Consider the following 17,810-nt stretch of genomic DNA (forward strand, 5'->3'; position numbering starts at 1 on the left):
ATATGAAGGAAGAAAGACAGAGAAGGACTACAAAAACACTTGGCAAAGCAGAAAGATAGAAGATTAACATACACAAATAAGTCTGCATTTCTTTACATTAACAATGAAATGGTAGGAAAAGAAAGTTAAAAAAAAATCATATCCAAAACAATAAAATACTTAGGAAAAAATTTGGCCAAGCAGGTGAAAGACTTATACATGAAGAACTACAAAACATTGATTAAAGAAATGAAAGATGACTTAAAGAAATGGAAAGAGATCCTATATTCTTGGATTGGAAGAATTAATATTATTAAAATGGCCATACTGTCCAAGGCAATCTACAGAGTTAACGCAATCCCTATCAGGTTACCCAGGACATTTTTCACAGAACTAGAGCAAATAATCCTAAAATTTATATGGAATCATAAAAGATGTAGAATTGCCAAAGCATTACTGAAGAAAAAGAATAAAGCTAGAGGAATGATCCTCCAAACTTCAGACAATACTGCAGAGCTACAGTAATCAGAACAGTGTGGTGTTGGATCAATGGAACAGAATAGAGAGCCCAGAAATAAACACACAGACCTACAGTTCATCTTCGGCAAAGGAGGCAAGATACACAGTGGAGAAAAGGCAGTCTCTTCAGCAAGTGGTGTTGGGAAAACTGGATAGCAGCATGTAAATGAATGAAGTTAGGACACTCCCTCACACCATACATAAAAAATAAACTCAAAATGGCTTCAAGATTGAAATATAAGACATAACACCATAAAACTCCTAGAATAGAACACAGGCAAAACTTTCTCTGACATAAATTATAGCAATGTGTTCTTAGGTCAGTCTCCCAAGGCAAGAAATAAAAGCACAAATAAACAGATGGGACCTAATCAAACTTGTAAGTTTTTACACAGCAAAGCAAACCATCAAACCATAAAGAAAATGAAAAGACAAACTATGAAACTGAAGAAAATATTTGCAAACAATGTGACCAAAAAGGGCTTAATTTCCAAAATACACAAACAGCACATAAAACTCAGTAACAACAACAAAACAGATGACTCAAACCCCAAAATAGGCTGAAGACCTAAACAGTCATTTCTCCAAAGAAAACTACAAATGGCCAACAGGCGTATGAAAAGATGCTGAACATTGCTAATTATCAGAGAAATTCACATCAAAACTACAATGAGATATCACTTCACACCAGTCAGAATGGCCATCATTAAAATGTCTACAAATAACAAATGCTGGAGATACTGGGAAAAGGGAATTCTCCTACACTGCTGGTGGTACTGCAAATTGGTACAACTATTATGAAAAACAGCATGGAGCTTCCTTAAAAAACTAAAAGTAGAGCTACCATGTGATCCAACAATCCCATTCTTGGACTTATCCAGAGAAAAAGCACTAAATTAAAAGGATATATGCATCCCAATGTTCAACATTATTTACAGCAGCCAAGTCAGGGAAGCAACCCACATGTCCCTTGTCAGGTAAATGGATAAAGAAGAACTGTTTTACATATACATACATTTTATACACAAACACACTAGAATAGTATACTCAGCCATAAAAAAAAGAATGAAATGATACTATTTGCAGCAACATGCATGGACCTAGAGATTACACTAAGTAAGCTGGTTACAGAAAAATAAATACATTATATCATTTATATGTGGAATTTAAAACATGCCACAAGTGAACTTATTTACGAAACAGAACAGACTCAGAGACAAAAAAAAAAACTTATGATTACCAGGTGGAAAGCAAGAAGGAAGATACATTAGATGTTTGGGATGAGCAGATACAAACAACAATAGATACAAACTACTACATATAAAATAAATAAAAAAAACAAGGTCTTTCTGTATAGCACAGGAAAACCTTTTCAATATCCTGTAATAAACCACAGTGAAAAAGAATATGAAGAGGAATATATATGTATAATATATGTAACTAAAGAACTATGCTGTACATATTCAAATGAAGTATAATTAAGCCATTATGTAAACATAACAATAATAGTAGACTATACTGGAAAATGCAATACTAGTCAAGATTCAAAAATAACTAAATTATCCCATTAGCAGAAAAGCAATGGTAAAATAATGATTAAGTAGGATAAATATAAAAAGGCATTTAATAAACTTCATCAATCAGTCATGAAAATAACTCTTAGCAAAACTGTAAAAGAAAGCAACTTCCATGACAAAGTGAAAATAATCAAAACAGTCTGGCGTTGGCTTGGAAACAGACACGTGTATCAATGGAACAGAATACAGCTCATCAATAAACCCGTGCATATCATCAATAATTTACAAGGGAGTCAAAAATATACAATGGGGAAAACACAGTTTCTTCACTAAGTGGTGTGGGGAAACCTGGATAGCTATGTGCAAAAGAATGAAAATGGACCCCTATCTTATTACCATACCCCAAATTCAACTCAAAATGCATGAAGGACTTGAATGTAAGATCTGAAACCATAAAACTACTATAAGAAATCATAGGCAGTAAGCTCCCTGACATCAATCTTGGTGATGAGCTTTTGGATTTGACACCAAAAGCAAAGGAAACAAAACTAAAGATAAGCATGTGCGATTGTATCAAACTAAAAAGCTCCTGCACAACAAAGGAAATTAAAAAACATGAAAAAATACCTTACTGAACGGGAGAAGAGAAATGCAAACAATACAACCGAAAAGGGGCTGATATACAAAATATATTAAAAAGCTCCTACAACTCAGTAACAACAAAACAAAAAACCCCAATCTGATTAAAACATGAAAAGGATCAATATCACTAGTCATCAGGGAAACAAATCAATACCACAACAAGGTATCACCTCCCATGTGTTAGGATGGCTGCTATCAAAAAGACAAGATGTAACAAGTGTTGGGAAGACATGGAGAAAAGGGACCCTGTGACTGTTGGGAATATAAATTAGAGGAGCCACAATATAAAACCACATGGAAGTTTCCCAAAATATTAAGCATAGGGCTACAATATGACCCAGCAATTCCATTCTTATTTCCCTGAAAGAAATGAAAACACTAATTTGAGAGGAGATCTGCAGGCCCATCTTCACTGCAGCATTAATTGCAATAATCAAGATGCAGAAACAACTGAAGTGTCCATCAGTGGATGAAATGGATGAAGAAAATCTGGTATGCCTGTATATATCTAACAAAACACTATTGAGTCATTAGAAAGAATGAAATCTTGCTATTTGCATCAATGTGGATTGACCCTGAGGGCATTATGCTAAATGAAATAAATTAGACAGAGAAACATGCATGGTTTCACTTACAGGTGGGAACTAAGACAAAACCAAAAACAAGCTCACAGATACAGAGAACAGACTGGTGGTTGCCAGGTGTGGGGAGGAGGAGGGGGGCAATACTGGTGAACGCGGCCAAAAGACATAAACTTCCATTTACAAAATAAATAACATGGGGTCATGACACATACACTGTGGTGACTGTAAGTAATAATACCACATAAAATATTTGATATTACTAAGGGAGTAGAATCTTATCACAAGGAAAAAATGTGTAAATATATATAATGATGGAAGTCCAGTAAATTCACTGTGGTAATCACTTCACAATATATATACAAATCAATTACTACATTGTTTACCAGAACCTAATATAAAGTTGTATGTCTATTATATCTCAATAAAAACAAACAAACCAAACTGCTATGCAATTTGTAAAAGGATATATTTGGGATAATTTGAACATTTAGCAACATTAGTAGTAACAATAACAACAGCAGCAGCAGCAACAACAGTAATAATTATGGTAACCTTAGGTACATCCTTTGGTGATCATTGTGTTAAGAGCTTAATTCACATTATCTCACTTATAAGACAATCAATTGTAAAAAGATCTGTTCCACAGGTAATTTTACAAAGAATGAAACTGTGGCTTGGAGAAGTTAAGCAATTTTTCCCAAGACAGCAAGAGGCAGAGCCAGGACTCAGACCTGTCTTGGAACCAAAACAAAAGTGCACAGACCTTCATCCTAACTAGACTACATCTTACTACTTAATCAGTTCTGATTCCAGCCACTTCAAGTCTCTGACCTTCAATTTTCATTTACATATAAAACTTAGGATATGAAAACCTGCATTGCTTATCCTGCAAAGCTGTACTGAGAAAGAACAGGGTTAATGATGCTTTGAAAACTGTAATAAGATGAATAAAAACCAGGAAGACAGGCAGTGGTCACAGCGTGGTGGCAGCACCAGCCACAGCAGCCTGGTAAGAGCATCAGCACAGGGTAGCTCTGGTCTCCACACAAGATAAAAATTAGACACTCCATTGTTCTTAGATATTTTTATTTAGCAGGAAGATGCCTAAGTGAAACTTAAAGTACAGCACATGCAGAATCAGCTCATTAACTGTTGAGGGTTTGATGTGTGTGTTTTGTTTTGCTACATAGAAGAGGGCTGCTATTATGAACTCTGAGCAACTCTCTATAAAATGTGGTTCTGTAACAAAAATATACTTTGGGACTTATTCTTGCTATTTCCGGAGTGGGTGAGGACGGTGGGGGTGGCAGGGGGTGGGCTTACTCCACAGCACAGTAAGGTATGTCCAGTCTAACACCCCATCCTGATGAGTCAGCACAAGCACTTTAGGATGAGCAACGTGGGAATAAAGAGAAGGCATCCTGCACGAGACGTTAAGTTTCAGAGTCCAGGTGCCCAAGTACTGAAATCACACACTCAGCAGTCCAAGAAAATGCAAACAGCACAGGAGAGAAACATAAAAAGACGGCAAGTTCTCGCCTTTTGTTCAGAAACAAAAGTGACAATTCCATTCTGCTTTACAGAAACCTGAAACCGTGCAGGCAGGTCCTGCAGGAGGCTGCAATTACCCCAGGTCACTTCAGTTGTAGTTACTCCTCCCCCTGCAGTAGAAGATCTCTAGTAAAGATTGCCATCTTTCTTTCTTTACCAACAGAAATTCCATTAACAGCATTGTTCAAATTCTCTGGGAAGAAATAGACTGAAAACTGGCTTTTTACTAGACAGAAATGCAAAGCAAGGTGCAGAGGAAGGAAACAGAACAATGAATCTAACATGATTGAGCGTGATGAGTCCAGTAATGTTTAGAATCCAGACAGGAAGAAACACACTCGGAACACCACGAACCATAAAGAAAACAAAAAGGAAAGAAAGCAACTTCCTGAATCTGATTATCTAAGTGAACTGATAATGGAATAGAAAAGAACAAATCTGACTCCATGTTACATCTGTTCCTTTGACTTAACCCTGCACGGTTTATTAGGCTTCCTCTTGCTGGCTCTGCACCTTTATAAAATAATGTTGCCAATAGCCTGAAATGTATAGGAGAGCCTATTCTCAAGGTTCTGACCTTTAAGGATATTACCATGTTTCCATTTATATAAAGATAGTAAGTTGCAATACAGAAAATAACATTTGTTTCATCGGAGGTTTACAGAAACACCACAATCTGACCCACAGGGACAGCTGCAAGAACACAGGATTCCAAGAACAAAGAATTCCTACACCAAAAAGTTTGCAACAACCAAGAATTCCCCCTCTTCTTTTTAGTATAAAAGGAGCCTGAATTCTGACTTGCAGAAGATGGTTCTCCAGGACATCAGTCTACCATCTTCTGGGTCAGCCAACTTTCCGAATAAAGTCACTATTCATTGCCCCAACGCCTTGTCTTCTGAGTTATTGGCCTGTTGTGCACTGAGCAGAATGAGTTTGGACTCAGTAACAATAACAAATGATATAATTAATGAGCAAATATTGAAAGAGTTTTCCCTGTAACTGGAACCAGATGCCAGCTTTCACCCCTTCTATTCAATATGTACTGAAGACAGTCAGGATGATAATGCAATAACAACAACAATAAAATAGGCATAAAGATCAAATTTTAAGCAAGAAAACGGTCATTTATGTGCATGGCATTATCATATGCATGGAAAATCCACCACAATCCAAAGACATTTATAATTAATGAATTAAAGCATGGTTATTGGATTGAGGATCAGTATAAAATCAAGCAAATTTTTCTGCCTGTAAGCAAGAAACAAAATAAAATTAACCTGCAAACAGCAGACCAGGAAATGAGTATCCACAGGAGAAAAGAATCAATAAAAGATTAACTTGCACAACATTAAAAAATAATGCTTTACGCCTTGTTGCACCTGGTCTGCCCTCTCCTCAGGGGCCGTGAGTCCTCCCCAGCCAGGCTGGGTCCAGCCCAGGCTGCAGGGCACTGTGCACAGGCCAGGCAGGGGCCCAATATCGGCCTCCCTGTATAGCTGGCACTCGCACGCTACTGGCCCTAGTCAGATGTCCAGCGCCTCTGAGCCCAGGGGCTCTGGGTAATAGAAATTTTAAAAATAAGTCTTCAGATCAGTATAAGAAAAGCACAAAGAACCAACAGGAAAGTGAGCAGACCATACGAGGAAAAATAAGCCCAAGAGGCCTGACAGAACTCCTGAAAGGTAACTCTCCTGATGCAGGGCCAGGTGAGAGGATCCCAGCAGGGCCCCAGGACAAGATGCCAGGAGGCAGGACCACCAGGGAGGTAACAGCACCCCCTGATGTGGGGGAGGGTCCCAGGCCCAGGACTTCCAGTGGGGGCTCCAGGTCTCCTGCCTCAGTCTTGGCCCCCACTGCACTGCCAAGCATAGCCCCAAGTCACCACCCCCAAGCTGGGGAGGATTCTGATTGGCCAGGTCAGAAAAAGTCATACAAAATGTGACTGTCACATGAGAGTAGCACAGGACACACTATCATACTGTCACACAAGAGACAAGACTCAACTGTCATCACAGTACTTCCTAAAGAAAGCTTAACTTCATCCTCCAACCAGGCAACATGTTACAAAATGTTCAAATGAATGAGTATCAGAACAGAGCCCACAAATGAACCCACAAACTTTTGGTCAAGTGATCTTCGACAAAGGAGGCAAGAATATACAATGGAATAAAGACAGTCTCTTCAGCAAATGGTGTTGGGAAAACTGGACAGAAGCATGTAAATCATGAAGCTAGAACACTCCCTTACACCATACACAAAAATAAACTCAAAATGGATCAAAGACTTAAACATAAGACAAGATACAATAAACCTCCTAGAAGAAAATATAGGCAAAACATTGTCTCACATACATCTCAAAAATATTCTCCTCAAGCAGTCTACCCAAGAAATAGAAATAAAAGCAAGAATAAACAAATGGGACCTAATTAGACGTACAAACTTCTGCACAGCAAAGGAAACCATGAACAAAACAAAATGACAACCTACAGAATGGGAGAAAATTTTTGGAGAAGATGAAACTGACAAAGACTTGATCACCAGAATATATAAACAGCTCATATGACTTAAGAAAAAACCAAACAACCCAATCCAAAATTGGGCAAAGACCTAAACAATCAATTCTCCAAGGAAGAAATATAAATGATCAACAGGTACATGAAAAAATGCTCATTATCACTAATTATCAGAGAAGTGCAAATCAAAACTACAATGATATCGCCTCACACCAGCCAGAATGGCCATCATTCAAAAGTCCACAAATGACAAATGCTGGAGAGGCTGTGGAGAAAAGGGAACCCTCCTACACTGCTGGTGCAGCCACTGTGGAAAACAGTATGGAGATTCCTCAAAAGACTAGGAATACACTTACCATATGACCCAATAATCCCGCTCCTGGGCATATAACCAGAAGGAACCCTACTTCAAAAAGGCACCTGCACCCCTGTGTTCATAGCAGCACTATTTACAATAGCCAAGACATGGAAACAGCCTAAATGTCCATCGACAGATGACTGGATAAAGAAGATGCGGTTTATTTCTACAATATGGAATACTATTCAGCCATAAAACATGACAACATAACACCATTTGCAGCAACGCGGCTGCTCCTGGAGAATGTCATTCTAAGTGAACTGAGCCAGAAAAAAAGAAAAATACCGTATGAGATCACTCATATGTGAAATCCGGGGAAAAAAACATACATACAAAACAGAAACAGACTCACAGACATAGAATACAAACTTGTGGTTGCCAAAGGGGAGAGGGGTGGGTAGGGACAGACTGGGAGTTTGAAATTTGTAGATACTGAGGCATATGTAGAATAGATTAAACAAGGTTATACTGTATAGCACAGGGAAAGAAATACAAGATCTTGTGGTAGCTCACAGCGAAAAAGAATGTGACAACGAATATTATGTATGTTCATGTATAACTGAAAAATCGTGCTGTACACTGGAAATTGACACTGTAAACTGACTATAACTGAATGAAAAAATTGTTTAAAAATAAAGTGTTCCATTCAGAGCTATGGTTACGTGCTGATCTTTCAGGGACAAAGACTAGGTTGGAACCTAAATGTACAGACTGGGAGAGAAAAGGGGTTTCAACTACTGTGACCACTTCCTGTTGAATGAAAGAGAGGCCAAGCTCTCACATTTCAAAAGTGCCCAGTTGGTGAGAAGACCCACCGCAGGGCAGGAGAAGGGAAGGAACCTCCTTAACAAAGGTCCCAGATGAGAAAACGGCCCAGTGACACTCACTCAGCCCCAGAGGGCCTTCAACCTGAATGAGAACGTGGGGAACCCGGGCAGAAGTAGGCGCCAACCCTCCTCTCACCTGCGCAAGGTGGAGGCAGCTCTCAGCACCCCTCCCTCACCACACAGCTGTCCAGCCTTTCTCACTGAATCACAAGGGAATTGGGTGGAAAGGATTTCAGCCCCATGTGTTGGTGCCCTGGGCGGGGCTGGGATGCCCCCTCCATCCAAGTGGAGGGCAATGATGTTCTGGAATCAGCTGCTCCAAGTGCCCCGTGTGGGTGTTTCCTGGCACCACAATCTGGAGGGGAGGACCTGACAAATTCTGTCTGTCGACAACCCAAATGCTTACCGAGTCTTTTATTAGTCAGCATAGTAACATTTATAGTAAAGGGCTGAGCCCAGACACAGCAGAAGCCAACCTCTGTGCTACCTTGTGAGATCTGCCCAGGCCACAGCGTTAGATGTAATTTACCCTCATAAATTCCCTCTCCATTAAGTGTGAGCTCACACTTGACCCTTAGCAACTTCAGCAACCTCCCATTTAGGTTCCTGGGGAAGGTTCTCACATACAACATCCATGGCTTACGACAGTGACCCCAAAGCATCCCGAATGTTAGAGGCATGTACACATAAAATACACTTCTTGGGGAGAGGTTTTTCTATTAAAATAGCTGCTCCATGCGATGGATAAAGGCAATGTCTGAACACGTCCTGCCACACACAGGATGCAAATCAACATTCGGACAGGCTCAACTTGTGTTTATCTTTGTTCATGGTCCCTGCTTCTTTTTGTATTCTTGTAAATTTACTTTCCCTCAGGTGTTCTGTACTCTTCCTACTCAAATTAGTAATTTCTGCTCTCTGTGTTATTTAATCTACTTAGAAAATGGAATAGTACCAAGGTAGATTGGCAATCTGTTAAGAGTCAATGAAGGCAAACTTTCAGGTAGGTTCCTAACAAAGATGTGTGTGTTATAATAAAAGCCCATACTGACAAGTCCTATGAATGATTTGCATTTACTACTGGGGTTTTTTAACTCATATAGCTAAGTGCTATAACTCATACAGCATTTGCATTTTCCCCAAATGCATTTTTTTTTCTAATCCTACAGTTGATACCCTTACGATTTAATTCATCAAAAGCAATCACTTAAGCATTGTACACGGGCATGTTTGTGGCCTGCATTCTCACAGGCTGCCAAGCATGACACAAACATGAGACTAAGTTCATCAGGAAATGAGTGTGCACGTGACCCAGGGCCACACCAACTCACCTACTGCCCTGCACCAGCAACTACAGCAGAAGGCGCCGTAAAATCTACAAAATTCTTCTCCCAGCTCTGAGCTGACAACAGTACTTACAGGTTCCAGGGGCCTCGTGCCAGCCAGGGGAGCACACACACGTGGTGCTGCTGCACCAGCCAGGGGCGGGGTCCAGCCAACGTCCCAGCTGTTTGGGACGGATTGTACACTTGGACATTTCTGGCCAGTCCTCTCACCACTGAGAAAAGAAAAGCCATCACATATTTCGTATGTCTACTTACACATGTCAAGCTATCACTTCCCCCGAGCTTCTGCTCTGTAGTAGGAGAAAAATACTGACTTCCTTAAACTTTGAATTATCTACAAACAAAAGCAGGTGAAAACTCTCCAAATCCACACTTAGCCAAACTTAGCCAACTAGGGCCTTGGTCTCTACAGAAGCTAAGTTGGTGCCAATAAAAACAAGGGAGTAAAAGTAGTAGCACTGGGTTGGCCACAAAAGGACAAGGAGCAAGAGCGAGAAACTGGAAAAGCAGCTTCAGTTTTCCAGCACAGGTCATGGAGAGACAGACAAGAGGATTCCATCATCTCTGCCTCTAAATGAGAACTGACAACACCGAGGACGCCCATCGAATCCAGGCAGCTAGGTTAGCTGGTTTCAACCATTCATTTCTTCTCATTCAACAGACACTGAATGTCTTCTGTGATTCAAAGAAAAGGCAACATAAGGAGAAATCAAAGATACACTCAGTTCTCAATTAACTGCCCCAATAGGGACTTAGAAAGACATGCAGATTAAACCCATGTGTTAACCCCAAACTCCAGTTTAGCCAATAACACATTTTTCTAGACCACTAACTACCAAAAGAAGTCATCCATACTTGCTTTCTTTTAGCCATCAGCACGTATATTTTTAAGCCAAAAGAATATTTAGAGGTATGCACCAAAAGCCTTGAGAAATGTGCTATTAAGTAACATGACCAACAGATTACAACAACTGACACTGAAAGCCAGTGACAAAACACTGCTTCACACAAATTTATCAAGCAGAAAGCAAAGCTCATGAACTTGTCAGTGACAGAGAATACTGATAACTGTATACACACTTATAAATCCTGAAGTTATCACTTCAGAAGAATGTCATTATACATTTTTATTTCAATTTTATTTATTAACAACAATTGGTGGAGGTTGGGAGGTAAACTATGTGTAATTATTACATTTTTATTCCATCATTATGAATTTCCCAAATTTTCTTTATACTTTAAACTTTACACTATTCTAAAAAGCAAAATGCAGAATTTTTCTGCCTTCTTACTTCCATGTCCTTCCAGTGTCTGGTGTACGCCCTCCATCACCCTCAGGATAAATGGGAACCACTGTAATGGTGTATGGGGTAGGTATCCGGCTGCAGATTCCTCAGAATGGCATAATTGGGTATTCCCAGGGATTGGCACCTAAAGATTTAATAAAATGTAAAATACTTGATTTGAAAACCATATACAAGAAGTAACACTTTGAACAATAAAATACTCAAAATATTAACTCAAGACCAAGTCAAGAAGTAGCTTCTATAATATTGGGACCTAAGGATGTGCCCCCATACAAACTATTGTAAAAGTTCATGAAGACTTCTCCGCACATGCTCTCGCTCCTTCTTGAAAACTCCCTGGTATGATTCGATTCCCCCAGTCCCAATCCTCCAGAAGCCCCCATCACCCAGGCTTCAAAGGCATCAACCGACTACCCTCCGTCAGGTTCTACTGAAGGAACATGAACTCCTTCAACTCTGTGGTGAACTGGTTAACTCTTGATCTCCACTTTGCAATCTACAGTTGAAACTAACATTCACTTTTCCCTGCAGGAAATCATGACCAGCTCCTCTGGACCACCCACTGTTGGTGCACAGAAGAGCTTGTACTGAGGAGGATTTCACTCCCAGCAAATGGTCAAAGTGCTGGTTGAAGGGTCATGCACTGAGTTTCCTCATGGTATTCAAAGACTCTGAAATGCACAGAAAGCACATCACGCGTGACCCTAACAACCCAGCACACACGAAGCCCAGGTTTACTGAGGGGTCCCGGGAACCCTAGAACACAGGACCCCTGTAGCAGGCACCCCACAAATACCCACTGAAGTAGTGAATAAAGGAAAAAATGTCTGTGATCATCGGGTACATGTCTCATCCCTCCACAAGGAAGGTATTGTGGCCTCAGAGCATAGTTTGTCTGTCTGTGTTATCCTAGAAGGTAATAAACACCCTACTCCAAGACCAGAGACAGGTAACTCCAGTAAGGATATTAAAAACAATTAAGATCTTTGGGGGGAGTTTATAGCTCAGGGTTAGAGTCTATGCTTAGTGTGCACGAGGTCCTGGGTTCAATCCCCAATACCTCCATTGAAAAATAAATAAATAAAACCTAATTGCCCCCCACCTCCAAAAGAGACAAAAAAATCAAAAAAACAATGAAGAGCATTATTAACAAGCATTCTAAAAGTTTAGTAAAACTCTGTCACTCCAGTGTTTCCAGCAGAATATGTGATTCCATCCCCATGATGGTTACTAAAAAAGCCACAGGAGTCCAGGTTCACTTACCGGTGTTGCCTCTTCCTGTCATCTGACCTCCTTCCCCATCAGGATACAGGGAGGACAGGGTGATGGTGTGAGGGGCACTGGGCTTCAGCTTCTGCAAGACCACAATGTTCTGTCGTAAGCCTATCCTGGTCTGGAGTAAAACAGGGATAATAAGTGTTAGCTTTGCCATCTCCAACTCACTCATCTGTTAGAAAAAGCTCCTTCTATGTTTGAGACCTTTGTCAACATCTGGAAACACACCCCACCATGAAAGTTTAAAATATATCTTAGGGTATCATTTTAAATGTAAACTATGCCCCTTAAATCATAAAAAGGATTTTAAGCCTTAAACTGATGATCTTAGATAGATATTTAAACTGGCAAGCGACCAGCACTGCAAAATTTCATCCAAAACATGTTTCACAGTTCTCTTCTCCAAAAAGGCATTAGTCCTAAGTGAGCTGCAAAGGACCTTGAAAAGACAGCAAAGATCTGCATAATAGTAGAGGCCATTCAGTATTATTCTCACCTTTTTACAGATGGTTTTTACTTCCTTTAGAAACACATTAAAATAATTCAGCAAAAGACCTAAAGCTTTTTGGTTTCCCGCCTGCCTCCATAACTGCTCCCTGACCAGCATTAGCTGTGTAGACTATATGACAGGAGCCCTGCCAGGCCACACTCAGGCAGGGATTCCCAGTCCTCTCCCTGACTCCAGCCTGCTGGAATGAAGCATTTTCAATATTGTCCGATTACGGAGTTTGAAGGTTTTTGTTTTTGTTTTACTTTAATTCACTGCTTAAAAGCGATCTAGCTATCCTGTTGAAAAAAAATCTGGATGCTTTATTAACAGTCTACTGAATTCAGTTGTTTATGCCATACTAATTAAAATCACATAAAAAGGCAGAATGCCCACAGTGGGTACACATGCGGAGGGCTGGATGCACTAGCACAGTCCAGATGTTTCCACTGACCACCATCCACTCGAACAGGCTGAGTTTCAGAGATACCTCAGTGGATCACTGGACTCATCCTCACAACAAGCGAGTTGAGCTACAGTGGCTAATTTGGACAAATTTAATAAATTTGGGAGTTTGAGATTTGCAAATGTTAAAAATAGATTAAAAAACGAATTTTTTCTGTAGAGCACAGGGGACTATATTCAATACCTTGTAGTAACCTTTAATGGAAAAGAATATGAAAATCAATGTATGTATATATATGCGCTGGGACATGCTGTACACCAGACACTTACACACTGTAACTGACTATACTTCAATTAAAAAAAAAAGTAACTCGAAAAAAATTAGTGTGTGAAGTTATGAGAGCAAAGCTTCGACATATCTGTTACTTAACAAATCTGAGTGTCCACTTAGTAGAACTAGCCTCATGAGGAAGCAGAAGGCTGTGTACCTACTTCTCCCATCCAACTCTCCAAAATCATCCCAGCACCAGGGAGTTGTCACTTTATTTCTTGGAGTAGCATTAAAATGCAAATATGCCAAAGAATAACAAATCTTAAGGGAGTATCAGCTAACATGCTACACGGGATAAGTTTATGAAATGCCTTCTAATTATGACAAACAGCTGAAAGACAGTAAGAGAGACTCAAGGCAGCAGTTGGAGGGTCAGTATCACCAGTAACAGAAATGCTAAGCTTTGCCTAAATCTGGCCTGACAAGAGGCAAAGTTGTGTTTCTGCCATTAAAACATCAATCCATCAAATGTGTCTTCTTTTATATAAAAGCCAGCTGATCACTGTTGGTCATTAGTTTATTACTGATAACCTATAAGGCAGATTCTCAATCCAAGTATATCATACTACCTAAGTCTAGTTCTATGGAAACCACAACAGGGCAACTCACAAGTCACACTGGGGACAGGAGGTCTCTGATTCAGCTAAATCCACTTACTGTGCAGTACAGAGACCTGTAACCACTGCCAGCATCAACCTCTGCTACATCTCCAACATGGTAACAGGTATGATGCATTTGCTGGAGCTCAGCAAGTCAGATGATCAAAAGTGAATAACTCACTTCTCTCTCTAAGGCTAACTGAGGAAATATGACAGCCTCCAAAACATCAACAAAATGCTAACCCTCTCATCAAAAGAGGTATTTGGAATAAATCAGAAAGCATCACCCTACCTGTGTAAAAATCCTGGTGTTTCCTGACCCCAGGGTAACAGGTGCGGTTCTAGTCACATGTTTCCTAAAGGCAAAGCTGGAGAAGGTTCAAGGACAGACAACTAAAGCAAGCAAGGTAAAATGGACAAGGCTCTGTTAAACAGGGAAGGCTGGTAAGATAAAAGAAGATGAGCTTCCAAAAGTGGGACAAACATGACAAAGATAAGATCTGGGAGTCAAGGAAAATGCATTACCAAGTCCGACAATAAAACACTGACCTCCAGGTTCTGCCTATTCTGGCTTCCTGGGAAAACACTGAATACTCTGCAAAGTACACCCTAAACCTAGAACAGAGGAAAACTAATAGAGGGACAGTGGCTCAGAGGCAGCACCAAGAATGGTATGCACATGCCCAGTCACAATCCAAGTGGTCTCCGGGGACACCCCTGCACTTCAGCAACACAGACCCTGATCTCACCCGCCTCCCTATGCGGCATCTCTCCTAACAGTATGAGACACACCTGAGATGTGGTGACTCTCACCCTCCCCCCAGGCTGCACTCCAGTCTTCTCCTGGGGCAAGGCCAGGTACGGGGTTATCCCCTGGGGCCACAGAAGAAGACTGGGTAGGTCTGCCTGGCCCAGCGCCACCTCCACCCAGGTGCCCTGCACACCTCAGGGTAGAAGAGAGCAGCCTGTGGATGTTCAACCTCACAGAGAAAGGCCGGGATGGAGTGCGGAGAGGCTCCCACAGAGCCTGCCATGGGGCTCTGACTTTTCCTCAGGATGGAGGTTGGTCCAGGTCCTTCTGGTGGATTCTGTGGATTCCATGGTGTTAGCATTAGCCAGAGATTCTGGGAGTTATGAGCAGAACAGACATGTGAATCCATAGGATGATGATCCTGTGATTGATGGATCAAAGGGGGACTCACAACACAGGGTTCAGTGGGTCCTCAGAAGGTGCTTCTCTGTCCTATTCACTTTACAGTATTTCTGAAATCTTTACTAGATGGATGATGCATAAAGTTTCCTTTAAGACGTTAAATTACACAAGTGTTACATGCCCTAGGCAATTTACAAATCCAGAACAGCCACATACAAGGCACTGTTGGTAATAACCAGTCACCCCATCCTGACTTCTAAGGGGAGTGGGCTTGGCCCCCAGGGGCCAAGGCACCAGGCGCAGCTCAGCCCAAAGGTGCCTTAAGATTTAATCTAAGTCCCATCCTTCCTGCTACACCTGGTCAGGCATGAAGGGACAGGAGGGAAACACTTCTGAAGACTACCAGGTGAGGTGTTTTCACTCCAAAAATGAAACCAGGAAGGCTTCACAGAAACAGCCCAATACAAACCCAGTCTGCTTCTTTCCCACCTCCCCTGAGGCCTTGAGGCCAGTGCGCACGGGACAGAGGCCAAGGGAGCTGGAGCAGAAGAGCCCACGTGGCCCCCAGCTCACCCTGCTCTGGGCTGGATGAGGGTGACAGGGGCAAAACCACAAGGCAGGAAGAGCCAGGTTACAGAATGACCACTCTGGGGTCCAAGAAAACCTCCCCTGACTTGACCTCAGCTGAGGACAACCTGTGCTCTGTTTCTGCATACGTGCTCCAGAGGATCTTTGATATGGCAGCTCGGGGACCTCAGAGGGGGACAAGTTCCCCTGTTCCGCCAGCTGTCACACCTGAGTGATGACCTTGAATGGTGATGGCCCTCTGCAATGCGGGGGATCAAGCCACCACTGCGAGGGCCACAGAGCAGGAATGGAAGAAGAACCAGGGTTCTCCCACATTCTGTCCCAGCCTCACTAGGAGATAACAGTCCTGCTGAGACCACTTTGTCTGGGACTTTCTGTGACCTGAGGCCAAACACATTCTGATGTGAATAGAAAAAAAGGAAAAAAAAGCCAAAAACCACCTCCAGGCTCCATATCCCTTGATAAGAAGTGTCCACTCGCTCAGCAAACACTGCACCCAGGTCCCCGGGCCGGCACCTCACCCTGACCCAGACACACGACACTGCAGCCAGGGGCCCTGGGGACAATGGCTACAGATCCAGCTCAGCCAGACCCTACACAGAACTGACCCTCCTCCTGGTTTGGACCCTCTTCCGAGGGGCTGGCCTCATGGGGGTGGTGCTGCAAAGAAGCAAGTGCACATACCATGTTCCGCAAGGGTACGTGGCACAGAGTAAGAACTCAGGCAATGCCAGGCACACTGGCAGAAGTGGGGACCAGACACCCATATGTAAGTGAGTAAACCCTGTTTACACTAGCCGGCAACTGGGAGATAGGGAGGTGGACTGATGGAGTCCATTCATTGAGGAAGTGCCATTTGGGGTATGACCCTCTATGTCCCGGGAGCACACACGGGCTGGCAAGGCCCTTGCAAAGGCCCTGACACCGAGCCTCCCTGGTGGCAGCTCAGGGAATGGCCCAGAGAGAGCCCCCGGGGAGCCTGCTCTAAAGGAGGCCCCTCACTCCAGCAAGGTGCAGATGCCACAGGGTGAACAGCCCCTCTCTCCCTGGCCCCTGGGGGTCCTCCTAGATAGCCCTCTGCTAAGCTGCTTCAGGGAAAGGGGACCACACTGTGCATCCTGTTTTACAACATGCTTCCTCCACTTAGCACAACAGCATTAAATAGTTACACATCCAGTACAAAGATGGAAGTTCATCTTTTTTCAAAATGCTGTATCATAATGAATTTATCCAATCTCCAGTTATTGCTAGTTAATATTACTCTAAAACAAATATTTTACTCTAAAACAAAGCTGAAGAGAACACCCGTTTAGCTAATTTCTTGTAAATTCATATTTCCTTAGGATACGTTCCCAGAAGTGGAATTGCTGGGACTACTTATAATGCAAAAGAAGATACATTTTTTTAAACTGAGTGCCTGTTGTGACTCTTTTAATAAAGTATCACTAGAGGAACAAGCCAGTGGATGAACTGAAGACTCAGAGGTGCTGTTTGGTTGCTTTAAAGAGCTGCAGAACCCCTGCTGCCCTGGGTACTGGTTTCCTTTCCAGACTGGCCACCCTGCCCCACCTTCAGAGGCTGTGCAGTGATGGCCCTACATCCTTCAGATTTACTTCGTAAGCTTCCCTTAAAGGCAGGTACCATTCCTGGCTCCAAAGAAATGCCATGTTCCTCAGGGGAAATTTAATCCTGGGAGAGGGGTAGGGTCCTGACTTCCTGAGCCACTAGCAGCCCACCTCCAAGCCAAGAGTGGGCCCTCCACAGCCAGATCCGAAAAGTGGGCCAGGCTGTCCCTCCAGAGACGTCACCGTGCAGCTGTCCTGGAA

The 17,810-nt window shown here is 42.1% G+C and overlaps 1 protein-coding gene across 13 annotated transcripts in view; it reads right to left on the reverse strand.

Moving 5' to 3' along the window:
• LOC123617716 (uncharacterized) overlaps positions 1–17,810 on the reverse strand; it is a 95,599-nt gene that overhangs the window by 46,968 nt on the left and 30,821 nt on the right. For 7 of the 13 annotated variants that reach the window (XM_074354295.1, XM_074354290.1, XM_074354291.1 and 4 more), the window contains exons 2-5: positions 12,410–12,539; positions 11,132–11,270; positions 10,426–10,514; positions 9,913–10,051 (exon numbers count right to left, since the gene is read on the reverse strand). The exons of 1 other annotated variant lie outside the window; for it this stretch is intronic. In XM_074354295.1, the coding sequence (XP_074210396.1) occupies positions 9,913–10,051; positions 10,426–10,493 (207 nt within the window). In that variant the 5' untranslated portion in view covers positions 10,494–10,514; positions 11,132–11,270; positions 12,410–12,539. Of the gene's footprint in view, positions 1–9,912; positions 10,052–10,425; positions 10,515–11,131; positions 11,271–12,409; positions 12,540–14,535; positions 14,612–15,187; positions 15,368–17,810 lie in introns of all 13 variants that reach the window. 5 more of the 13 variants (XM_074354294.1, XM_074354289.1, XM_074354293.1 and 2 more) reach the window with 4 other exon arrangements.

The sequence above is a fragment of the Camelus bactrianus genome, chromosome 27, assembly GCF_048773025.1.
Source record: "Camelus bactrianus isolate YW-2024 breed Bactrian camel chromosome 27, ASM4877302v1, whole genome shotgun sequence".
Lineage (NCBI taxonomy): Eukaryota > Metazoa > Chordata > Mammalia > Artiodactyla > Camelidae > Camelus > Camelus bactrianus.